Below are 26,643 nucleotides of genomic sequence, written 5' to 3' on the forward strand. Positions count from 1 at the left end.
ATATATATATATATATATATTTATTTTTTTATATTTTTTTGGGTGGAAAAAACCTCATATACCCACAGGACTCTTTAACAGGAACACCTCGATGTGTACTCAGGCATGTTTCCATGTGCAGAGCCGTTTCTCACGCTTCTGTAAGGAGCCTGACTTACCAGGAACAACACCAGGGTCAACATGATCACATTTTTCCCCATTCTAATATTTGACATGATTATTAACAGAAGCTTTTGACCTACATGATTTATATACATTACATTACTGAGACACGATTAGCAGATGTTCGTATTAAGGTGGGACGTGAGTGTACGTTCGAGATTTCTGCACGTACATGCGCCAGAAATACAACAAAAAGTTGTGCCATGTAGCCAAAAGTGGATCATTCCAGTGGTCCACTCTGTATACTGAGAAAATTCCTGAAAGATGACTTGTATTCCTGGCAAGTGTTTTGTCGGAATAACAAGTAATCCTTATCATTACTGGATGAGGCTGTGTGGGAAAACCTTGGCTTGATGATGGACACACTGATGAAGGAGAGCTGTGCTCCCACGGTTGTGTCCCAATCCCTCACCTGAGAGGCATCCTCTCCTCTCACAGAGGCCATGGCAGATCACTGAAGTCCACGGGTCCGCCGAGTCCTGCGTCAGCCTCCAGGAGACTCATGATGACGGCCATGGCCGCCTCGTCGTTGTTGGGGCTGCTGGAGCCGGGATCGTCCATGATGTCCCCGATGCTGATGTGAGAGTTCTCGCCTGTAGGACATGAGCAAAGCGGTATGACTACACTGCTGGTTTTTGAATACCGTACAGAAACTGAAGCCGTTCTAGAAATGACAGACTTTAAAAAAAAAAAAAAAAAAAAAAAAAAAAACGACATAAAATTAGCATACTTCTTTCTGTGCATTTTTAAAAACTTACTTAAAATGGAGTTATTTGAGTAAGGGTATCCTATGGAGTCCTGGCTTGACCCCATCCCTGCTGAAGCAATGTCTGGAGTTCCACCATTCTGAATCTGATCAGTTTAAAAATGCAACCAGAAACACCAATTCTTATTTTTTGGTAAAATAATTTTTATTAGCACATCAGTAGTTAATCCACGTTTTTACCTTCTTGCCCCCAGGAGATGATATGTCTGGAGGGGGTGTGCTGTTGGTGATGTTCAGAGGGCTCGAGCTACAGCTAGAGGGCGACGAACCTCTTATCCTGTTAATCATTATGTACAATCAACAAAGCTCTTATGCACATATTTACCCTTAAATTCTAGTTATTTATAAATTCTGAACTTTTTACACCCGACAGTGGAAACTAAGCAGGTCAGAGCAGCTCACCTCTGGATCTCCATCACCTCCTCTGCGATCATGCGGCCGATCTTGCCCGCTCCGGCTCTCGTGCCCCCTGGGATACCAGGCACCGTCTGCAGCGAACGCTTCCCTGAACCTGGAATTAAACGTGGTACGTTGATCTAGTTACACTAATCAACAAGGTGAGGAAGAGTACAGCTAACCAGAACACACCACATCAAAAATGGTGCTCATAAGTTTATGTACCCTGGCAGAATTTTTGAAATATTGGGTTTGTTTGTTTTTTTGACCGACCATCCAGAACCTTTTTGTTGTCATTATTTTTTTAATATTAGTAGTCATGAAGTTATTATCAGCACATAATTATGCCAACCCCTTTTTAAAACAAAATGATAATTGATAGTGCTGAAACTTTTTTGCCACCCTTGATTAAATACGAGCAATTAGTGATATTTTGAGAGGTGTAATTATAAACAAACAAAAGATTTCCTATCTCCAATCGTACAGTTAACATGATAGCGATGATATTTTATTGTTAATTCAAATGTAAAAAACTTATTCAGCTGCTTACTGGGAATCTTTCAACCTTTTTCTTAGTAATGTTTATTTCCTAAAATCTCTAAATAAAACAATGCTTCAAGCAGCATGAAGGTACTTCATGGTATGTGTCAATCCTAAAGCTGATTCTCGACTAGGGCAGAATGGACAACATTGCAGCATTATCTCACCATCGGTTGTGAGGACACTGTCCATGCTCTGGGGGGAGGCAGTGAGCTGGAGATAGCTGGGATCGGCTCCATCACGTGTACCACTCCTAAAGAAAAATCACAAAACCCTTTTCAGTGATCCTGCAAGCTCGAACCTAACCATACACCCTGATTCTGCTTCTAACATGCCTTAGTAACTTTCTTCCTATAACTTAGAAGTGTGGTGTAGCTCCACTTTGTTTCTGGCTGCATCACACACCCTAGTATTGATTCAGCTCTATAATCAGCCCATCACCTATTCAAACTGTGTTCAGAGTTGATTGTTGAAATTAATAACAGTAACAAAATGCAGCTTCATCTAACCTTTAGTTACTTGAACACTTTACCCATATATACACTGTGATATCCACTGTGATCTACTCGAAAAATTATTTAGGTTTCCTAAATACACCACACTATGACAAATTTTGCTCTCATCCTGTACTAAAAGGATACAATACATATCACTTTAATGTGAGATCAGTGATCACTTACGAGACGACTGTGTTCGTTGCGACGATGTACTCGACATCCTTGGTCCAAGGGTTCATGAAACTGAACCAGCGACTTCTCAGAGTGATGAAGGAGCCATCTTTAACCTTAAACTTGTAACAGTTGGTGTGGATTTTATCTCGCATCTGCAGGACTGTGAAAAGAGGACAAACAAAAAATTAAGGTGTTAAATTGCTTTCATAAAATACAGCACAAAAGCATTTTGCTTAAATGTCACTCCATTAAAATAAGTTTGCAGAAAAAAATACACAAATGCACATATGAAACACTTAAATATATACCACCATATACAGTGGAACCTTGGTCTGCGAGCATTTTAAATAAATTTTAACTTGATAAACGAGCGAGGTCCGCTGCTCGCTCTTTTCTCTTTCATGCTTGGGATTGGGTAATTTTCTCCTATGTTCATTCTCCGTGCGCGTGCATCACTTGATTAATTAACATCCGTGTGCGTGTGAACTGTTTATTATAACAATGTGACCACGTGTGTGCGTGTAAATATATATATTTTTTTTTCACTTGTATCCGAGTGTAGTGACTGCTCTTTAGAAATAGCACTACAGCAACAACGGCCCCCATGCAGAAAAAGGTTAAAAATGCTGTAGCAGTGCGTAAGATTAATCAAGTGTCATTAGAGAGGTTCCTTGTTAAAAAGTCTATTTTTCCAGACAGAGACTCTCTGTGAGAGAAGAGTGATTCTGTTAGTGTGTGTGTATGCATGCGTTTTATAGTTTATATTAATCTTACTAATCTTAAAATGTTATATTAATCATTTTTATATTAATATTTTTGGGTTGTGGAACGGATCATCAGAGTTTATTATTCAGTATTTGATGTTGCACCGTTATTTTTTTATGGAAAAATTCGCTTTGATATACAAACCGGATTGGGACACTATACAAATCGTGAATAAAAACTAAATGCAATGATGTGGAGTTGCCAACTTCTAATATTTTATTCAGAATAGAACATAAATCACGGAACAAAAGTTTAAACTGAGAAAATGTATCATTTTAAGGGAAAAATATGTTGATTCAAAATTTCATGGTTTCAACAAATCCCAAAAAAGTTGGGACAAGTAGCAATAAGAGGCTGGAAAAAGTAAATTTGAGCATAACGAGGAGCTGGAAGACCAATTAACACTAATTAGGTCAATTGGCAACATGATTGGGTATAAAAAGAGCTTCTCAAAGTGACAGTGTCTCTCAGAAGCCAAGATGGGTAGAGGATCACCAATTCCCACAATGTTGCGCAGAAAGATAGTGGAGCAATATCAGAAAGGTGTTACCCAGCGAAAAATTGCAAAGACTTTGCAGTTATCATCATCAACTGTGCATAACATCATCCGAAGATTCAGAGAATCTGGAACAATCTCTGTGCGTAAGGTCAAGGGCGTAAAACCATACTGGATGCCCATGATTTCCGGGCCCTTAAACGACACTGCAGTATAAACAGGAATGCTACTGTAAAGGAAATCAGAGAATGGGCTTAGGAATACTTCCAGAAATCATTGTCAGCCGTGCCATCCACCGTGCCATCCGCCATTGCCAGCTGAAACTCTACAGTGGAAAGAAGAAGCCATTTCTAAGCAAGATCCACAAGCTCAGGCGTTTTCACTGGTCCAGGGATCATTTAAAATGGAGTGTGGCAAAATTGATGATTGTTCTGTGGTCAGACGAGTCACGATTCGAAGTTCTTTTTGGAAATCTGGGACGCCATGTCATCCGGACCAAAGAGGACAAGGACAGCCCAAGTTGTTATCAACGCTCAGTTCAGAAGCCTGCATCTCTAATGGTATGGGGTTGCATGACTGCGTGTGGCATGGGCAGCTTGCATGTCTGGAAAGGCACCATCAATGCAGAAAAATATATTCAGGTTCTAGAACAACATATGCTCCCATCCAGACGTCATCTCTTTCAGGGAAGACCCTGCATTTTTCAACAAGATAATGCCAGACCACATTCTGCATCAATCACAACATCATGACTGCGTAGGAGAAGGAGGCCTGTAATAGACAAGAATGGGAGAGCATTCCTATTTCTAAACTTGAGAAACTGGTCTCCTCAGTCCCCAGATGTCTGTTGAGTGTTGTAAGAAGAAGGGGAGATGCCACACAGTGGTGAAAATGGTCTTGTCCCAACTTTTTTGGTATTTGTTGACACCATGAAATTTTGAATCAACATATTTTTCCCTTAAAATGATACATTTTCTCAGTTTAAACTTTTGTTCTGTGTTTTATGTTCTATTCTGAATAAAATATTAGAAGTTGGCACCTCCACATTATTGCATTCAGTTTTTATTCACGATTTGTATAGTGTCCCAACTTTTTTGGAATCCGGTTTGTACATGTGCTTTGGATTACAAGCATGCTTCCAGGAATTGATCATGCTCGCAATCGAAAGTTTAACTGTATCGAATGAGTTTCTGTATTGTAAATCCTTTGTTTTTATTATTATTTTTGATTTTCCTAAACTGTAAGCCATTAAATTTAAAGCAAAAAGAGTGGAAATTTACTTCACATGTAATAATTCTGGAATATATGAGAGTTTAAGGTTTTTATTAATTTTCAAAAAAGAAAGAAAGAAAAAATACATCAGTCATTTTTTTGTGGTTTCTGTATATGAAACCACAATGTTTGCAAAAATCAGGTACCTTGTCTGTGGCATTCAGCAAGGTGTCCGATGTCATCCTGATGAAAATATTCATAGAAAGATGTCCCCAGCAGTTCCTGTGGTAGATAGGCAAGAATGGCAGTGGCCCTGAAATGAAACAGTCATTGTGAAAAACCACAGAAACAGGAATAGATGCCTGTGTTTGTAAACCGTATATTATTTAGGTATACTCTATATACAGCGGTGGAACATATCTGCATTCAACTACATGAAGGGTTTTTCCCAGGCCACATGAAAACCCGCTAGTGTCTAATTGCCCTACTAACACAGAAAAACACTAAGCCATTGTATCAGACACTGGCCCAGAGGCACAGAGAGATATAAGAGTGGATGCCCTATAATTTCTCTTCAGCCTATCTTTTCAGACTTACCCCTCGGTTGGAACAGTTTTTGTTGGGAAAAATGTAGTCATTGCTCAGCTACTGGACACCTCAGCAACACCACTCAGAAATCTAGTAAGTCAGTTAAGTCAGCATGTTCCAAAAACTATGAACTCTTGTCCTGATTAATATGGTAAGAGTTTAATACTTTCATAAAATTCTGAACATTTAACGCATAACTAATTATGTCTGAGACTTTCACATTGAATTGTTCAATTAAATTATTAGATCATAGGTCAAGCTTAACCTGTTAATAAACCAAATCAATTTTTACATTTAATTTCAAAATCTTCAGTTTATTATGGCATATTGTAAAAAGGAAAAAGAATCCTATTTTGATTCAATTTAAATTTAAGCAACCAGCCAGGGGACCATGAACCTTACAGTGATTAAGAGTCAGCATCGCCCAGCAAAATGCCTAAATCCTGCTTCAAAAACCCACAATATGACAAAATCCACATTTTAATAAATAATTTCATACATTATTAATAATGTAAACTATAAGCAATTCTTCCACCATGCAGCTTTGGTTGCTAAGCAACATAAGCTACAAAGATCCAAGCATTAAAGTACATTAGATTTTAGAATCATAAACTTCCAATAATTTGGGATTAATCACTCTGAACAGCCTGTTCTACTCACCTCTGATCAACAAAGACAAACTTGCCGTCGATGGCGTGGCGCGAGACGTATTCTGTCGGTTTGACACGGATATCTCCGTTCATTGGCTGAGGGACGATGTGAGGGTGCAGACGGCCGATGGCCACCAGGCAGCTCAAATTGCAGCCTTCGTTATCAGGCTCGTTGTCCTCATCCAAGCCCTTCTGCATGGGTGGCCAGCTTTTTAGGTAGCCCGTGCTGTGGATGGTGCAGAAGCTTTTGCGGTCGGCTGCAGAGGAAATGACATATGGTGTCAGCATGAGGTCACTGATTAGATTCAAAAGCATTAATGACAATTGACTGAGAACCTGAAATGACAGGATTCTGATTATAGCGACTATAGTGTACTATAATTAATCTGAAACAGTTATACTGTTGGTATAATATTTCTTATTCTTGAAACACAAGTTAAAAACAATAACTTTTTGGTCCCACTTTAAAAAAAACAACAGTTTCTGTATAGTTTTAATGTACTAAGTTAAAAGTATGATCTACAGCATATTTAAAAGTCCATAATGTACATAAGGTACACAAACCAGATTGCGCATCGATTTTATCATAGCAGTATATTAAAACATTTAACTGTTTTTGCTTTTAATTCAAACCAGATCTTGGCTCATAACTTAGTGCAGCTGCATCAAAGACTGCCAAATAATTTATTCTTTCAAATTTATTTTTCTTTTCACCTCTTATCTATATTCTCAGATTTTGTTCACAATCACAAAAACAAATTAAGTACACTGCCATAAAACAGTCACAATATAAGAAAGGGCTTGCATCAAGCAAAGAAAACAACTAACGAGATTACTGAAATGGTCCGATGCATTTTTTAAAACCTGTACAGATAATGATAAAAACACACAACGTGATGAGAACTCACAGATTCGTGCCTAAACAGCTATGTGGCCATAAGAAAACCACTTGTTAGTGAGAATCACAAAAAAGCTTGTATTTAAAAAAAAGATTGTACATTGGAGCAATGAGAAAAAGCCATGCAGTCTGATGAGTACAGGATGACCCTATTCCAGAGCAATAGGCGTGTCATGTTAAGAAGGGAAGTGCATGAAGCGATGCAACAATACAGTATTTGGCAATAAACACAAGTCAACTGATCCCATTTTTCTGTAACTGAACTTTAAAAAGGTTTTTACCAGTCATCATATACTTTGTAGAGCACCATGCCCTACGCAGTAAGCACATTTAGTAAACAGGAATTAATTTAGTATTTAGTTTAATTATTTTAAATAGGTGACTAAAAACCGGGCAATGCAAATTAAATTCCATCAGAAATGTCATCTCACCTTTCTTTTTGGAGCAGGTGGAGGCAAAGTCCTTGTCCTCTGTTTTGATGAGAGGTCTGTTACTTTTCATTCTGCAGAAGAAAGAGCGTCGGGCACCAGAGCACAGCCTGGACGGGCCTGGCGCGATGTCGGTTTTAACTGGCAGTCCAGCTGAAAGACAAATAACCTGCAGTGTAAATTTTACTTTAACGTGGCTGTCAAACTTAATTTACATAATCACTCCTGAATAACATGTTACCCAACCTGAAGTTTTTGATTAAATATCAAATTGCAGCTACTTTAGATGTTGCATTTTATTTTTCCAAAAGTTTTGACTAGATGCATTCCATGAGTGCTGAGAGCACACAGCTGTTCTAGGAATTGTTCACCCTCGTGCACTAGATTTTCATTTAAAATTATTTGGGATTCATCCCGCAACCTCCATTCTGTGGAGCAAAATAAACAAATCATAAGCTGTTGATAAGAAATGGTGTTTGTGGAACTGTTGCAGCCTCATGACTACATCACAGGATTGCTGATATTTAGCACAACAGCACTCTTATCTTGTGTAATACTGCTTAATTATATTCATAAGCTTGTAACATTATGTTCGACACTACAACTTTATAACCTTTCTCCCCAACTCCTTAGTGAGCAAAAGGAAATGAGTAATTCAATATACTTTTGGCATCAATGAGTCGCTCCCTTGGCACTGTGTCAGATGAGGACAGCTGCTCCTTGACTTTAGCAATGTCCTTAGGATGCAAATAATCAAACAAGCTCTGGCCAATCAGGTCATTCTGCCAAAAGATACAAGATTACATGGGTGAGCTGGAATGTTTTATACAATGCAGTCATAACCTCATATTTTGTATATCACCAAACACAGTCTGTACTTTTAAGTCATACCATGCCTAAGCAGTTGAACTCACTTGGCTGTAGTTCAAGATTTTATACACAGACTCGGAAACGAAAAGAATCTTTCCGCGATCGCAGCCGACCACAAAGAGAAAGCCATCAGCAGCCTGTGGATCCAACATGAACTTATGATCAAAACCCAAGCCAGAGCGTTAATCAGAGTATTACAGTAGGAATACAAATGCACTGGCACATACCCTCAGTATCAGGTGTTTCAGTTCATCATCTGACAGAAAGGCTGGTTTGTAGTTAACTTCAGTGTAAGGGTTTGCAGCACCTTACAGACGAATAAAAGAAATAACTATTACAGTCAGTTGCAGTGCATAATGATAATGTAAGTTAAAAGCTGTAAAAAGCTGACAAGGTGTGCTGTCACTGCAAAATAATCAATTACTTAAAAAAAATAAAAAATCCAGTGCATCCAGAAGTGTTTAATTCATCTTTAAATAACAGCAATGCTTTATTTATAGTTAAAGTACGACATACTGTATAACACATCATGTTTGTAGCCTTTATAGTTTATAGACTATGGAGCGTCTGAAACGCTTCTGTTATCACTTAGATCTGTGATTATTCATACACATTTATCTAGGCTAACATAAAATAATGGCACAAATTATTCTTAATATTAATTTAGCTCCTCCATCTTCGTTGTCTATAACGCTTTATCCTGCATTCAGTGTTGCAGGGGCCCTGGAGCGTATCACAAGATGTGTGGTACACCCTGGACTGGGTGCCAAACCATCGCAGAGCACACACAAAATATACCCATTCACACACAAGCACCAAAAAGCTGATCAACTATAGGAACAATACCATACTATGACGGGCATATGAATATAAAGCTGTGACTTGGCTTATTACTGTCTAAGCTGTTGTTATAGAAACTAAATCAGATTTCACACTATGCATCATTTTACCTCGTAATGTTTTCATGTGTTGGACGGCCATGCGCAAAACAGTCAGTTTGTCCAGTTTGCGGGACATGGCGTTGCAGGTAGGCACTAGTGAAGCCAGCTCATCAATGAAGCTGTTCATTTTGTCCCTGCGTCGCTTCTCAATCTGACTGTGAGCCTCCCTACAAATGACACAGGAATAAGGGTCACAAAAGCTAAAAAAATAATATACAGTTAAACCTTAGAGTGCAAGCATAATTTGTTCCGGAAATGTGCTTGTATATCAAACGGAATCACTCCTTTAAACAGATACATCTCCCACACTGATATGCATGTGCACATAATTGGTCACAATGTTCTAGTAAACAGTACACACGCACACAGATGTTGACTATACGAGTGACGCACGCGGACTGAGACTGAGCTCAGGAGACAATTACCCACAATCCCACAGCGTAAGAGAGAGGAATCATTGGCTCTGTTGTGATCACGTGTCACTCGGCAGGCAAAGTGTATACAGTACGTAGTACAGTACGTACTATACCCAGACGTTGCACGTTTAACAAGTTTTTATTTTGCTCGTCTTGCAAAATGCTTGCAGACCAAGTTACTTGCAATTCAAAGTTCCACTGTAAAAGGGTCCAGGCGTGTTCTGGTCCAAGTGTTGGAAAATTTAGCAAATTGGTAAACGATCATCTTTGTGGAATACTGTACATTTAGAATAAAACAACAACAACAAAAACATATGTATATATCTTGGGATTTGAAAACATCATTGTGAAAAACTGACTCATTTAATAGACGTGCATATACACCTGCTCATTTGTGTAACTGTCTAATTTGTTAAGCTTGTGCCACCAGTATCAGGAAAATACATGCCAAAAGGTTTAGTTAATATTTAATCAACCATGATCAGGTTGTTGATGCCAAAACTGACTCGTATTTCAGAAAATGCTGATCTCATACCAGCCTTGTTGATGAGACAGGATAAACATCTGGCCACTGTAGCCTCAGCTTCCTGTTCTTAAACCTCACGACTAGAACCCGGTGTGGGGTCTTTTACTGTTGTAGCTCATTCACCCTCAATATTCAAAGTGTTGGGCTTTCTAAAATGTATTTCAGATTACCACACCTGTAAAGAGTGTTTACCTGAGCTACTATAGCCTTCATCAGCTTTACCCAGCCTGTTTATTCCCTGACCCCTTCTTTAAACAGATGTTTATGTCTGCATGATTTTATTCACATCCGCATGCTCTTATGCACTGCCCTGCTGCCTCATGGTTAACTAACTGTATAACTGCACAAATGTATACGTAACTGTACAGGTGTACGAGTCTCCTAATAAAGTGGATGCTGAGTGTATTTATGCTTTTAGCTGTGTGTGTATTTTAAAATAAATATATATATTTTCTATTTATATTAAAACAGAAATCCGTTCACGTGTTGAATAAGAAAATGAAAAAATCTTGAATTTGGCTGTAAATGTAGATCACTCTCCAAAGTCTATAATCGACATGAAAGCTTAATTGTGCTACATGATGTGGTTTATGAGACTAATCTAAAGCCTTATTGGTATGAAGATGCAGAAATGCTACAGTACCTGGCATTCTTTATCCGGCCTTGTTGTTCCATACAATCCCTGATAAAAGAGAAATAAAAATATTTACAATAACGAAATTTAAATCCATTTGGGCGCCAGGTATACTTATGCGTCCTTTAACATTTTAATTGTTAAAATGTGTTACTACCGTTCCACCTACCTTCCAATTTGTCTGTCCTTGTCCATATCCATACTGTCCCTTACAAAATATAAAACAAAGTTGAAGCAATTTATTTGATAAATACTTACTGTACATACAAATCTAAAAGACGAATGTGTGTTAAAAAAGTGGAATGAACATTATTTAATAACATGTGATCTGTTAAATTTAAATAATTACATTTTTGTGTGTGAACAACATGAAGCCATTTAATACAAATACTGTAATTTATATTTGTTTTGTAAAACAAAGTATTATCCACAGATAGAGTGACTTTGTGATAGAACGATATTTACAGCCCCTGTAACATGCAGTTAGTGATAACAGGAACTTGCTTTATAGACGTTTTATGACACAACATGTAGCTATAAGGTAATAAAATGTCTAAAAACAATCAGGTCATCTTGAGGTTGTTGACTGGACTTTGTTGACAACAACGCATGTTGAACTTGATTACAAACACAACGTAATTCAGAGTTGGACGTACTGGTAGTCAGTGCTGCCCTTCCTCTTGCGAGTGTAGTCCATGGAGGACATGTTGATGGAACTGCTGATGAGATCAGTGGAGCTTGGAGACATCAACTCATTCATTGTAGAGGAGATATCCATCCTCTGGTCTGCCATGAGTTCATCTGCAGAAATAAACACACCAACCAGTCTAATAAGTAAATAAAGTGGTGAACTGTGGAAAAATTAAAGTGGCATCATAAAAATAGCTTTTAGAACTTACCACAAAGGTTCATGAGGAGTGTCGTTCCCAGACCATGTCACGAAAACTTTCTCTGTAAGCAGCAAGGAACAGAGGTTTGAGTCAGACAATGAACATGGTGTCTTAAGGCAAGCGTGGAAGTAATACAATATATATTTAATATCATGGTGTTATTCAAAAATATGTAATAAGAATGTGCACAGTTACTATGGGAAGTGATTAAAAAAGAAAAAAAATGTCCTTGCATTTTTTAACTAAGGAATAAAATGTGGTGGGGTGTTAGCAATAATCAGTCAGTGACAATTCTAGTGTATATGGTGTCCCACACAAAAAAAATTAACAATGCTATTAGCCATATATTAACATACATAATAGTCTGACAAAACACAGTATTGCTGCTGATTTTTTACGTTACTGTATACATATAATACAGAAAATGTGTGTGCCAAAAAAGTCACTTCTGAAGTTTATGAAACATAAAAGTGACCGAGCTTGCTTTCCTAAAGATTTCAAGTTCCTAACCTGTTTTGCAGAGACTGTTTCATATATTCCCCAAAAATGGCCATTTTTCAGGTTCATACTGTCTTGCTTCCAACAATAATAATTAAAAATGCAAACGATTCATGTTTCTTATTGATTATTGATACTAAAATTGGTGTATATTTCTAAAATCATATGACCTGTAAATATGTAAAAATTGTTGCTTAAATATATTTTTTTAGGTTCATGCCTTTTCGTGTAAAATCTAAATTGGCCAAGTTTCATCTGAATGATAATTAAGATCATTAAGATAAAAAAAAAAAAGGTTACAGACACTACATAAAAAAGCAAATGCAAAAAAATAATAATTGCAAATGTTTTTATCTGATAAAAATATAAATGTGTAAACATATTTACAAAAAATGATGTAAGGATCGGGAGATAAGTATTAAGTTTTATGAAAAATGGTGTTATATAATTCTCTATAAACTTCTTCATCTAGGTGAGATACTTTAGCACTAACACCATGTTTTGGCCGAGTATACTCACAAAGTGATGAATTCTGACTAACTTTTATTTATTTATTAATTTTTTTGAAGATCATTAGAACATTATTGACACTAGTTAAGAGTCAAATTCAAATTCTAATTTCATTTGTCACATACACAGTCATACAGAGTACGATATGCAGTGAAATGCTTATAACCATTTCACCTCGGTGGTGTGTAGACTATGTAGCCTAGTTATCTATGTAATCTATGACTTCACACAAAACAGAAGAATGACATACGCCCGTGAAACTGTATAGTACTATTTTACACTACAAATTTTTGCAGATAGATAGAAGGTGATGTCCACCTCATCATCTTGCTCTCCATCTTTTTTATCAGTCAGTCCCTTGCTTCACTGACATACTAGAACCAGGGCGCCAGCAAGATTCCTTGACCAACAACAGGGTCATGCAGGAAAAAAATGTGACACACACATAAGTGATAAAACAAAAACAATTGTGCAAATGTTATCATCATTCTAAACTTTTTAAACTATTCTAAACTATTTTTAACTTTGAACTTTTACTCAGTGCCACCCTGGAAAGATGCCACACTGGGCGCCTGCCCATGCCTTCCATACCTAAATCAGCCACTGAGCTACAGTATATGGTAGTGTGACTGATATCAGGACAAAGTTAATTAATCTTCTAAAGCACCTTGTTATTAAGTTAATTTATTTTTAAAGAAATAATGTCTTTTTCTTCCATTTGTAGATAGATTTTTGTTTCACATCCTTTTGCAAGTCACACCCTCAGCAGCCTCTCTTTATGTCACTCCTCGAGTCAATAATACAAAACTATTTCATCTCAACTATTTCTTCCTGTTACAAAAGTATTGGCACTGGAGACTCAAATATTGCAAATAAATATTGCACCACTGGAAGCGTTATCAAAGCATTATTTACACATTAAAAAATAAATCTGTGGCAGAGATACAGATCCCAATAAGGTTGGAGTTATCCCTAAACCTATAGAGCACGAAAATATCTCTCTATCTATCTATCCATCTATCCATCCATCCATCGCAAAAGCATCTAATCAAAAATCGAAACCTTCCCGAAGACCTAACACAAGTGACCTTGACATTTTAAAAGTAGTTTAAGCACATGCTTTTATATAATGCTTTTCTCCCACATGTGAGGATTTTATTAATCTGAATTTTTAAATGCCTCAAGTAGGCGTGTGTAAGGCAGATGACCTCAGGTTATGTATTGCTGTGAGAATCATCGGCAATGAATCATCTCAGAATTCTTTTTCAGTGTCCTGATTCCCATTTACTCCCTCAATATGTTCAGCCAAACCAGATCATACTGGGTGTCATGGTTACAAAACAGTGAATTAAGGGCATCCTGTTCTCATATCATTCTGTCTCTCCTTGTGAATGATTTGTTTTTATACCAGATCACTCTACTGTATATCAAAGTATCACCACATGCACATGCCAGCTTTTTAATTCCCACACAAGTAGTGCTGTTCATATACAGTACATACTCTTTAACAATACACCTGAATAATTTAAGGGATATTTGGGTTTTTTTCAAGTCTGGTTTAAATTATTAAAAATTCAGGTGCATATAAGTAGTAGTTTATAAATGTTCCTGCTCTGCACACTGACTGTGAAGTTTGTCACCTGCAATGCGAGTACAATGCAAGTAATCAGGGCCACATTCCACAACTCTCATTCCATGCAAAAATGCATTCCAACGTTCAGCTGAGACTCGTATAAGCTTCTGCAGTCCCACTGAGCAAAATCGGGTTGGCATTTTTTAAAGTTAATGTATTCAGTTACTTAATTTAGCTCTTCTCTTTCTTAGCCATACAGCTAACCTTCGAAAAGCACACCAGAGCCTAAAACATGCCTGGCCATATGGTTCCCATGTCAAACTGGGATGTTTAGCAACTTCATGTATTAAAGACAGTTTAAAAACTGATGAACTCCTGGTTTTCCATTCAGCACAACTGCTCATATTAGAAATCATTCAATAAACTAGAAAAAAATAATAATAATTGGTACTCAGTATAAACATTAACTGTAGTTAAAACACTGTGTTTGGTACTAGGACAAAACATTATTCATAAATGTTAAATGAATATTAACATTTATAAATTATAAAAAGTATAGATCAGTCTTAGAGCTTAAAGCTATCTCTCCTTTAAAAACTACATCTTAACTCTCAAAGGCACTTTTTCAAAAAGTATTATGTGTCAAAGTGTTAAATCAGTTACTATAATAGCAGCTCCAACACAATTTATATTAATGCTCTCATTCTAGTATATTATAGTTACTATAGTAATGACTCTTTCACTCTGTTTACCATGGTAAGGTAAATACTTTACATAACAGAAGGCTAATAATATCCAGATTTTTTAAAGTAGTATTATTTAACCAATAAATCCACTATTTATAGTTTATGATGAAGATTTCAGCAAAGGAATGTTTATTTAACATTAATGGAAAGTGTCTTAAATGTCAGAGCTTTGAATCAGTCAGCAAGTTTTCCACAAAAGTAAAGTATTCCCGTCAGAGGACTTTGCACTTCCTACTTCCCTGGAAACATGGCAAAGCTGCAATTTTTCTCTAATTAACGTCAAGAAAAAGAGAAGCTGGTAAAAAGATTACCGCGCTGTATAGAGTGTGATGGAAATGATACAGTAACTTGTCTTATATATGTTTCACATAAAGGAAGATGATGGATCTTTCATTAATACATCTAAAGTTATATATCATTGGCATAATTGCTGTACTACAAAAAAAAGTAAACATTTTGAATGTGCTTTTGATTTATGAAACATATAAGTTTCATGTATAAATAAACAAATAAACAACCTAAAGTGTGTGTTAGTTCTTGGCCCACCCTGAGGCGTTTGATGCTGGTGTTGGAAATAAATTTTCTAACAAATCAAATGTTAGACTATGTTGACTGTAAAGCCATACCATACAGTACTTCAGTTCACCATTTTATTTTTTTCAAACCTTTCCGTGAGTCCTTATGCCTTGTGGATTGGGGCGGAGTTATCTTAAAATTTATCTGGCTAGAAATGTTTAGTGATATAGGTCATAAAGATGATGAGTCAGCAGAACTTTGTACTAATTGGCAGGTCACCTCCCTCTAATGCTGGATCCAAACTATACAAGCAAAAAAAAAATATATATATATATATATATTTTATAAATATGAATATATATATATATATATATATATATATATATATATATATATATATATATATACACACACACCTTACCACCCCCTACAGCACAAAAGATCCACTATTTGTTACCCATCTACAGTAGATATCTTAAAGTTTACTTTGATATTTAAAACACGATATTTAAAACACCCCATCAAAAACTGAAAGTGGTTTGTCCTTCTTGCCTAACAAGACCAGGTATAACAAGGAGATGTCACAACATAAATAGTGCATGAGATGCTCCAAGATCTGGCTTTTTCTTTTTAACTTAACATTTTCTTGGCATGCTGATCTATTTTCACTTTGATTAACATCTTCCTACTGTTTTGTTTCCTACCAAGGAATGTAATGCTGCTTTAGTCCCTCAGTCTACGCAGGTCTCTCAACTATAGAGTACAATTCGCACACATAGCTAAAGCTTCAAATCTTTAACATAAAAGAATCTTATATGGGGTGGCACAGTGGCTTAGTAATTAGCACTGTCGCCTTGTACCTCCAGGGTTTGATTTCCCCCATGGGGTCTGTGTGCGTGGAGTTTGCATGTTCTACCCATGCCTGGTGGGTTTCCTCCCACAGTCAAAATACATGCAGGTTAGGCTAATTGTACCCTATAAACCTGCATACAGGATAAAGCAGTATAGACAATGAGAGAGTGAGAGAATCTCATATAGCATTGCTGATTTTATCAACTAAATGACCAGTAAGGGTTTTCAGTATCTTATACATTATGCGATATCAGGACCTCTTTGGTCAATGACAGATAGGGATCTGCTCCTTACTCTAGACTCACTTTACCCAGATCTTTCTCAAGCAAAATCAAGTGAACTAACACATTCATGATTTGTATTTGTTAAATCGTTTCCTGTTCTATTAAAAACTAATCACATGAACTACCAGACTTTGAGCTCTGAGACTCCCATCATATTAGAACCTTCTCTGGTGGCCTGTCAGGTGAAAGGAAATCTTCTGAAAAAGATTTAATAGCAGCCCTGTTCTAGTAAATAAAAAATATGGGAGAACATGATGCGAGAGTCAAATTATCCAACATTATAGCCCTGCTACTGGATAACACAATGACAAAAAAGGCTGGTTGCATTAGCAGTGAGAAAAATAGTGGCAGCGAGATGGAAACAGGCCAAAAATGAAAGAAAGGAAAAGCACAAACTGGGAGAATGTAGGTCAGCTTCGTAACTCTGTTAACCCATTTTTAAAGAACCACCTGAAGTTAATTTGTTTGTGTATGTACACATATGCATTCATATAAACACACGCATTATATATATGTATATTCTGATAGCAACACTTTGATAGCAAAATATGATAAATGCATGTTTTCATTCGATCTGGCAAATTATTTCTCTCTGGCACACAAGGCTGTCTGTAACAAAACTTAAAAAAAAATATATATACACCTACATGTACTTTTTTTTTTAGCAACTTTGAGGAGCTTCCACATTTTTGGCATACCATGACATGGAACTGGCACATTACAGAACAAAACAAAACAAGTCCTAACAAGCCAGTTGCATCACTTCTGTCTGCCACATTAAGCGAAACTACCACTGGGCAAAACATTACCTGCCTTCAGTAAACGCAATGCATTCAATGGACTTTTGGAGAACAATAAAGCCAAAACAAAAAAAGGATGGGCACACACTGTCACTGCAATTGCATTTACCCCAGCATTAATGGAGTATGTGCTATGCGTCATAACATGTGCAATATGTGCTATGTGTCATAACATGTCATAACGTACAATACGTTTTATGAAATAGGAGATTTTGTAATTTGGTTGCCTGGCAAACATGATATAAATACTGTATATATTGTGTATATGTGTATAAATTCATATATAAATACTGTGTGGGAGTCTGTAATTTAACCTTGTTTTACTTCCAAATTAACATCTTCCAAAATATTGGTGCAGTTTTATCACATTTATAATTTTGAGAATTACTTTGACATACTGCATGTTGAAATTTGTGCTTTTTACCATTTTCTTAATGCAAAAAACGTTGTCAATTTATAATCCTTCTTGCTTTGTGTTCATTCAAGTTAATTCAAATTCATGTATTAATCTACTGTACTTGTCCTAGTTTTGTGCAGTCCTAGTTCTGAGTGGCGATAGAAAGCTTAATATGACATTCTTGGCCAAATGGCATCAAAAGGATAACAGGACAGGACAATGCAAAAACATTTCCCTATAATGTAACCTCATATAAGAACATAGTCTTTCATAACTCGCTCAGCAGCAGTTCATACCCATAGACACTAAAACAGTGCATTTGGAAGAGGAGTTTGAGGAATGAAAAATATTTCAGAAGGAGCATAATGCACTTTGGGAGAGCTCTAAGAACTGTGCGAAAATATGAAATCAAATAGTACAATATGGGATATTTAAAGACCTGACATTTGACATGCTCTTTTATTCAGACATGAATGGCTTCAAACTGTAATTTGCCATTTAAATATTTCCCCTAGGCGTAGCATTGCTGCTATTATTATACAGATGACATGAACACAGTAATTTTCTTTAATTGTAGCTCTATCTTCATCTGAAAACACATTATTATTGTCTGTCATGAAACACTTTCAAGGTTTTACTGTATTCATCTTGTTGAATGTGACAAATCAAAAGATTAAAGAACTAATGTAATCATGTAGTCTAAAACTGGCTCTTATATTAAACTGACAGTGAGTATACTAAATTAAAATGTGCAAGATGTAAATTCTTTACCAAAGCTTAATTGCCCAGGTTCTAGTCTTCAGCGCCACGCTGTACCTCCGAATACTTGCGGCCAGGCACAAAATCTACAGATAAATACAGATCAGAAAGGTCAGAAAACCCGGAAATGTTGATTTCTTTATTAGTAGTTATTTTAATAATGCACTAATTAATAATGTGGTGAGAAACCAGTATACATCAATTATAAATGCAGTAAATGGTAATACCAGTGATAATTTAAAGATCAGTGTAGGTTAGGTGGAGCAGCAGTGTGATGACTATGACATGCTGGATGAGTAAGGCAGGGCGATGAGTAAGACAGAATGAATAACAGATGTACAGATGGAGCACTGAGATGAAGACTAAGGTTTATGTCTGCACATAACCTGTGTGTGCACGCACAGCGTGGCACAAAAAAATATTTATCTGGTGATGATCACTATTTAAATATCATGTGATTTATAATGGAATAACTTTCTCACAATTCAGTTGCTTTACAAAGGCACTGACTCAATATTCCGCTTGACTCACTGCATACAAACTAAAAAACGAATGAAAACTTCTGTTAATCTGGAGTGTGTTCCTGTTTGTTTCAGAGCAGTTGGTAAACAGCTGAAACGTTCACGCGAATGAACTATTAACACACGCTGAGCCTTCTGTCCTTGGGCACACACTGCTGAGAAGACGCTTCACTCACTCCTCTGAATACTAGCACTAAACTTTGCTGGTAGATCTGTCCATGTATGGTCAAACTGTATTAATAATTTCACCAACAATAATATTTAAACAAAAATCCAATAATGACGCAAGTCAGACTTCGTCCTGATGCAGTTTGGCTGACCAGATCACAAAAAAGCCCATTAACATGCTGGTTAAATGAGACATTATGTCAAAGAAAATGAGTAAAACTACTGTAACTCAGTACGGTACAGATATGAAAAAGAAAATGCTGATTTATGTATCAAAATCATTTACGCTTTATGTTAATCCCTGAATATGTTCTTTTTAGCGCATTGTAGGATTATATAAATAAACTCTATTGGCTGGAAACAAATCCAATCAAATACAACCCTGTACATTTATATTTCCTAACTGTGGTTTGAGTTAACATTGCCACTTCTAGTCGTGGGAGGGCCGCGGGTATCTTAAAGCTCTTTCCTGGGAACTCGACGCTTAGCGGTGTTCGTCATTCCACACTGTTGGCAGCTTTTATCCAGATACACTGCCACTGGTGGAAAACCAGGCATTGAGGCAGAAAAAAAAAACCCTGGATGGAACACACACACACACTTGTGAATTTAGCACAGTCAATCCACCCACTGGCATGGGTTCAGTAGGTACTTAAGAACCAGGGGAAACGGTCATAGATTTGGGGAGAGTAAACTCGGCATAAAAGATAACCCAAGCTCAGGATCGTACCGTGAACCCTGGAGTTGTGGGGTAGCATCATGTACACAAATTAAAAAATATCTCGTGTAAGGATTGTGAGGGCAGGGTTGCAGGTTTGAGCCCCGACACTGCCAGAGCACCACCGTTGGGTCCTTGGGCAAGAGTCTTAACCATACAACCCAGTCACTGCATAGAGTCCCGATCCCAAGTCCTATTAATAAATGTAAGGCTTGCAAGAGGAAGGGTAAATGCTAGAGTAAATCCTGTGCCAAATATTGCAGATCAAATGATCAAATAGTATACATTAAGTGACTGTGCTATCTCCCTCTCTCTTTTCCCTCAGTCTCTCTTTGTTGGGCTACACATGTCGATCCAGGCCCCCTCTGCCCTCTGGACCTGTCTGACTCAATGCTTCTGGTTGGAGATCTCGTTGCATGGAGGTCCCATGTGATCCACTTGGAATGCTTGTGGTGCCTGGGGATGGTTCTCCTTTACCGGGAAGACAGTCTTGGACTCAGCTGATGCAGACAGCTGTTCTCTTGACGACTTGTGGTAGTAGTCACTCGATACTGCAGGACTGGAATTTTCCCCAGTTTTGTACCTGATCCTCCAATAATGAACAAGACTCCATATCAACTTAATCACCTCTCCTTTTATACTGAACTGCCAGCCTCCTTTCACTCAGCATGACTGCAGATCAATCCCTGCTATCTGACATCACCAAAATGAGAATAGATTCTCTGTTGAGTCTGGTTCCTCTCAGGGTTTTTTTTTTATTGCCACTGTTGGCCTCAAGTTGCTGTTTAGGGACAATCTGATCATTTTAATTTATACATATTTCCTCACACTTTTCATAGTCATTTCCCTAATACTCTTTTGATTCTGAAAACGCACTAAATAAATAAAATTGAACTGAATTTAAAATTTGTCACATTGACTGTTACATTAATCAACTACACAGTTATTAGATCTCATTTGCAGATAAAAAAATGTATTTTAAATGTCAAAACAGTTCTCCAGATGAGGAAAAATATTTAATTAAATGACTAAAAGGTGGCACATTTGGCTTAGTGGCTTACACTGTCACATGTGTACAGCGTGCATCCCAGGATGTCCAAAAGCAAGTGTAAAAGGAGCGGTGATAAAGCCATGCAATGACAATTGAGACAAAAGTGAAAATAACAGACGATGGAGAGTATGAAAAAGACAACTTGTTAATAAAGACTCGTTCTTTTAACATGAATCATTCAACCACTGGCACAATTCTAAAGAACAATCGTATAGCCAATTTTATTTCCTAGTACCTAGACAATGTTTGTTGGACTTCAGAACGAGCTGAATATGTCGTATGTTAAGGACTTGCTGTAAATAAAATGGAATTGAATTAAATTGAAATGTGGCAACAAGTGGCACTGTCGCCTTGCTCCTCCAGGTTCCAGATTCGATTACCGCCTCGGGTCGGTGTGCATGGAGTTTGTGCTTGGTGGCTTCCTCCGGGTACTCCGGTTTCCTCCCACAGTCCAAAGACTTTCAGATTAGGCTAACTGGCGTTCCCAAATTGCCCGTAGTGTGTGAATGAGCTTCTGAATGTGTGTATGTGTGTGCTGCGATGGATTGGCATACCTTGTGCCCCAAGTCTCCTGGGATAGCCCCTGCCCCCCCCCAACAACAACCCTGTATACAGCGGTACAGATGACAGGTGAGATGAGTAAGTAAAATGGATGTCGCGACCCCTGGGATAAAATAGGCCAAAACAAAAACAAAAAAGAATTGTGATAAGATTTTTTTTCTCTCTCTAACCACTAGGATGCATCGCCACGCCCACTTTTCTAGTTTCGAGCTATTTATAGGCTTTCGCACGGTTGATCATTACCCGAATCTGGCAACCTCGGTGTGTGAAAACAGGAGCTATTTTGCTACTCTGCTGCACCAATGCGTGTCAGGAATATAATAATTAACAGCATGCGCGTGGGCTTTGAGCGTCTGTATTTTATATAAAAACAATCTGTAAACAACAATAACTGGCGTTTTTCTTTCTGCCTATGTCTGGAGAATCTTAAAATACTAGGCGGTGGGGAGGGGGAACCCATACATATAGTGGGATATCGTGTCATTGACGACAATGCCATGGGCTGCGTCCAATCTGCGCATCTGTAAAAACACTGCGCATAAGGATGTAACATTATTAAAGACGTTACTTAAAGCCGAGCTTCCTATCATCGCCAAATGAACCAAAATGTTTTTTTAAAAAAAGGTCAGCGTTAATTAACAGCTATATAATAAGGTCGTACTCACATGAAGGTAGAAAAGGCACATGTACAGACAGTCAGAGTAACATGGACGGCGGAGCGCGGTTCATGTTTACACTGACCTACTTTTCGTCGCTCGCCTTGAATAACCAGCGCGCCACTAACCTAGTTACGGACCAATCCCGTGCCAGCACAGAGCGAGCCCTGACTCGACCACTGACCAATCAGAGAACGTCTTAGGGCCGCGGGAGCCAATAGCGTCGCGAGGATCAGGAACGCGTCTAATGTGTTTCCATCGTTACCGAGTAAATACAAACAAGCGCGAGAGCTGAATCGCGAGAATGGAAAGTGAAAGCGTTTTAATAAAAACAAAGTAGTACTGAGAGGAAAAGTAAGGGAAATAAAGAGCTGGCAAAATTCAAAACAATTGGCAGAAGTGTAAATACAACTGGAGTGCAAAAACACCACCTAATTGTTATTCATTGGTGAAAGTGAATCGACTACATATTAGGGGGAGTGTCACTCAATCTTTCCGTTTAGTTGTGACATCAGTTTCTGCGCATGCTCAGTATCCGGCTTACAAATGAACCCCACTTAATCACAGTCCTTTATAAAACATTATAGTCATTCTCGTACTCATTTCTACAGGGTCATGGGGGACTGAAGCCCAGGACAATCAGGCACCAGAAAAAGGAAGAAACCTTAAGAAGAATCAGACTCAACAGGGAACCCATCCTCATTTGGGGGGTAACAGATAGCAGGGATTGATCTGCAGTCATACTGTGTGGCGCCAGGAAGTTCAATAAAAAAAGGAAAGGTGTTCAGGTTCATATGTGCACTTTCGATATTGGAGGCTCGGGTACAAAACTGTTTGTAGGAATTTCAGTCCTGAAATATTGACCGATTGCAGTCAAGCCATCAGAGAACAGCTGTTTTTCAGGTTTATTTGTCATGTGCTAAGCTGGTTTCAGATTTCTATCAGATTTCAGCATGGTTGATAGAGTTAGTGGTAAAAGGGTTATGTGTACAACTATTTAAGATATATATAAATATATATTTAAGATATATATATATCAAATATATATGTATATATATATAAATATATATTTAAGATATATATGTACAACTATTTAAGATATATAATAATGCATATGACATATAAGATTTTTTATTGTGTAATTCAAATTAATTACATTTGTGTAATTTGGTCATCAAGATTTACAATATGCACAAGTGTTGCAAAGAAAGTCATTAAACTGGGGTAAAAATTGTACGTTTTGATAAATGCAGTGTGACAGAAATTAGGTTGGCTAAAACATTTTGGTTCTTTTATTCAGTTTTGTATATTTAATTTCCCCTTGTTAAACCTGAGCTTGGGATAAAGTCTGATCCATTATCACAATTTTCCCAATTTTAAATGTGTGTGTGTATTCAGACATTTACGTATAAAGTACATTATATTCAAGATTCAACCACATGGGGGCAGCAGAGCTACACCACTTTATTGTATACACTTTCAAAGGCACACACACAACTTCTGACCAGAACTGTGTGTGTGTGTGTGTATATATATATATATATACACAGTTCTGGTCAGAAGTTTACATACATTCAGTATGAATCCTTTTTTAACTTGTCTTTTCAACATAGATCTTTAATAGAATCAGAAAACTAAAAATTTGAAGTCAACATGATATCTACAGCATAAAATATGTATGCAACCTCTTAGATGATTAATTATGATGATTAATAGTGACGAAAGTCCCATATGTCTGATAATTTGCCAGTCCAAAGCCTCCTCACTTTCTGTTAGTGATCACAATTGACTACATCTGGTGGCTTCTCTGTGCCAACATATAAAGGGTTTATTTGAGAGCACTCATTAAATTGACCAAGACACAAACACAAGGACAGAGAAAAGGCCTTCTGGAGGAAAGTTTTGACTAAAAGTATGATTGGAGGAGTAAAGTTCAGTGCCAGTGTAACTGGTGCATTGCACAAAGTGAATGAAATAATGAAGAAGAAAGACTACTTCAGGACAACATTAATTGTTCTAACAGGACAATGACCCCCAAACTAGGTAAGGCATGTTAACTTTAAGCTTTTAAAGTTTCAACCCTATTGAAAGTCATGTCCATGCTTGGGAAATCCACAAATTAGTCTGAACAATACAAATACTGCCAAATAGTGTGGTTCAATATCCAACCAGAAAGATTACATAAACTTGTGATGGCTACCAAAAACATCTACTGAGGGCAAAAATTGCTAAGTGACATTCAACCAAAAAACTGGTTATTTATATACATTTAAACATTTCACTGCATATTGTACTGTGTATGACTTTGTATGTGACAAATATCATTTTAATTATTTGAATTTAAGTACATTGTCACTTCATTATGTACACCTGTTCAACTGCTTGTTAATGCAAATATCTAATCAGTCAATCACATGTCAGCAACTCAATGCATTTAGGCATATATACATTGTCAAGACAATCTGCTAAGGTTAAGCGACATGGAATGATTGTTGCTGACAGATGAGCTGATCTGATTATTTCCGAAAGAGTTGATCTGCTGGGATTTTCACAAACAGCCATCTCTAAGGCGGTGGTGTAGTGGTTAGCACCGTCGCCTTGTACCTCCAGGGTCCAGGTTCAATTCCCGTCTCTGTGTGCATGGAGTTTGCATGTTCTCCCTGTGTTTGGTGGGTTTCCTCCCACAGTTTAAAGATATGCAGGTTAGGCTAATTGGCGTTCCAAAATTGCCCGTAGTACGTGAATGTGTGTGTGCCCTGCAATGGATTGGCACCCTGTCGAGGGTGTACTGTGCCCTAAGCCTCCTGGGATGTTGCCTGACGAGTCTTGATTTCTGCTGTGAGATTCGGATGGTATGGGCTGATTTTGGTGTAAATATCATGTAACTATGGATTAAACTTGTATTGTATCACAAGTTCAGGCTGGTGGTGGTGGTGAAACGGTGTGGGGATACTGTCTTACACATTTTGGGGCTCTTAGTTTCAATTAAGCATCGTTTAAATGCCATAGCCTAAATAAGTATTGTTGCTGAGCATGTCCATCCCTTTATGACCATTTGATTTTTGATTTTATGATACTGATTACATTTACATCATGGATGTGTAGCTGGCAAATTTGCTGCAACTGCATGATGCTATGATTTTGAATATGGGCCAAATCTTCAAGAAATATTTCCAGCACCTTGTTGAATCTATGCCATGAAGAATCAAGGCAGTTCTAAAGGCAAAAGTGGATTTAACCCAGTACTAGCAAGGTGTACCTAATGACGTGGCTAATTAGTATATGCCAGTTATTTGGATTACACACCAGTCTACAGAACAGAGCAATTAACCGTAATTTATATGTGTATGCATGTACACTATGGATGACAACCCACACAGTATATATCCATATAACGATAATGAATGCATTTGTGTTTGACATGATTCATTTGTGTGAAACCTCCTATCACAGGAAAAATATTAATTTGTCCATATTTTCTAAAAACAACCACTATTATGTGCATAATTCTCTGTTGTTTAACAGGGAAAAATAAAAACATACTTTTAAAAAAAAAGAAATAGCTTCTACTCCCTATAGTTTGTTATTACTTTAAGGATCCTAGATAATAGATAATAAAATGCTCTAGGAGTTACACAGTGGTAAAAGGACAGTGAGCACAAAACACAAATGATACAGTTCAGATCAAAAAGTGTGTGTAAACAATATTCTGCTGCTTTCTACATAACAGCTCAATGAAGACCCTGCAAAGAATGTCCAGACTTCCATTAAGCAGAGCAAACACAAAACCTTACATCCCAAAGGCCCCTTTATCTTTCTGCACCATTTAACACACACACATGGTCCATGGCTTATATTCATGCCTGCATTACAGTGATTTACATAAGATAAGGTTAATTATGGTGCTGTCTTTAAGATTACCTTCATTGCTATAAATTTTTTTTAATGTAGAATATGATAAAGATTTGTAAAACATCACATGCAGGGTGCACCATTTCTTGTACCCAGGTCCCCTGGAATAGGTTTTGGGTTCCTGTGATCCTGCACAGGATAAACAGTACAGATAATGGATGAATGGATGGATGAATGGATGGATGGATGGATGGATGGATGGATGGATGGATGGATGGATGGATGGATGGATGTTCCCTAGAGATTTCATTTTGCTCTAAAATTACCAAACT

General features: G+C 37.3%; 1 protein-coding gene across 1 annotated transcript; it reads right to left on the bottom strand.

The window, feature by feature from the left end:
- Positions 1 to 14: 14 nt before the first annotated feature.
- On the bottom strand, positions 15 to 22,555 carry bmal1b (basic helix-loop-helix ARNT like 1b). Its single transcript, XM_053513606.1, has 19 exons — positions 22,469 to 22,555; positions 18,797 to 18,870; positions 11,859 to 11,910; positions 11,616 to 11,760; positions 11,129 to 11,167; positions 10,969 to 11,007; positions 9,393 to 9,550; positions 8,670 to 8,749; positions 8,487 to 8,579; positions 8,237 to 8,354; positions 7,576 to 7,725; positions 6,257 to 6,503; positions 5,215 to 5,321; positions 2,545 to 2,695; positions 2,032 to 2,117; positions 1,331 to 1,439; positions 1,109 to 1,205; positions 921 to 1,014; positions 15 to 755 (listed from the first exon to the last, which is right to left on the bottom strand). Exons 3-19 carry the CDS (start codon positions 11,869 to 11,871, stop codon positions 595 to 597), a joined length of 1,887 nt encoding a protein of 628 aa, XP_053369581.1. The 5' UTR covers positions 11,872 to 11,910; positions 18,797 to 18,870; positions 22,469 to 22,555; the 3' UTR covers positions 15 to 594.
- Between the last annotated feature and the right edge of the window lie 4,088 nt (positions 22,556 to 26,643).

Source organism: Clarias gariepinus, chromosome 15 (genome assembly GCF_024256425.1).
Source record: "Clarias gariepinus isolate MV-2021 ecotype Netherlands chromosome 15, CGAR_prim_01v2, whole genome shotgun sequence".
NCBI lineage: Eukaryota > Metazoa > Chordata > Actinopteri > Siluriformes > Clariidae > Clarias > Clarias gariepinus.

Excerpts from the sequence above, each read along its gene's own strand:
- bmal1b (XM_053513606.1), bottom strand. Across the intron at positions 8,580-8,669 it reads TGAAACACCTGATACTGAGG|GCTGCTGATGGCTTTCTCTT; the intron begins GTATGTGCCAGT and ends TTGGATCCACAG. Across the intron at positions 7,726-8,236 it reads GCGACTCATTGATGCCAAAA|CTGGACTGCCAGTTAAAACC; the intron begins GTATATTGAATT and ends TTTGTCTTTCAG.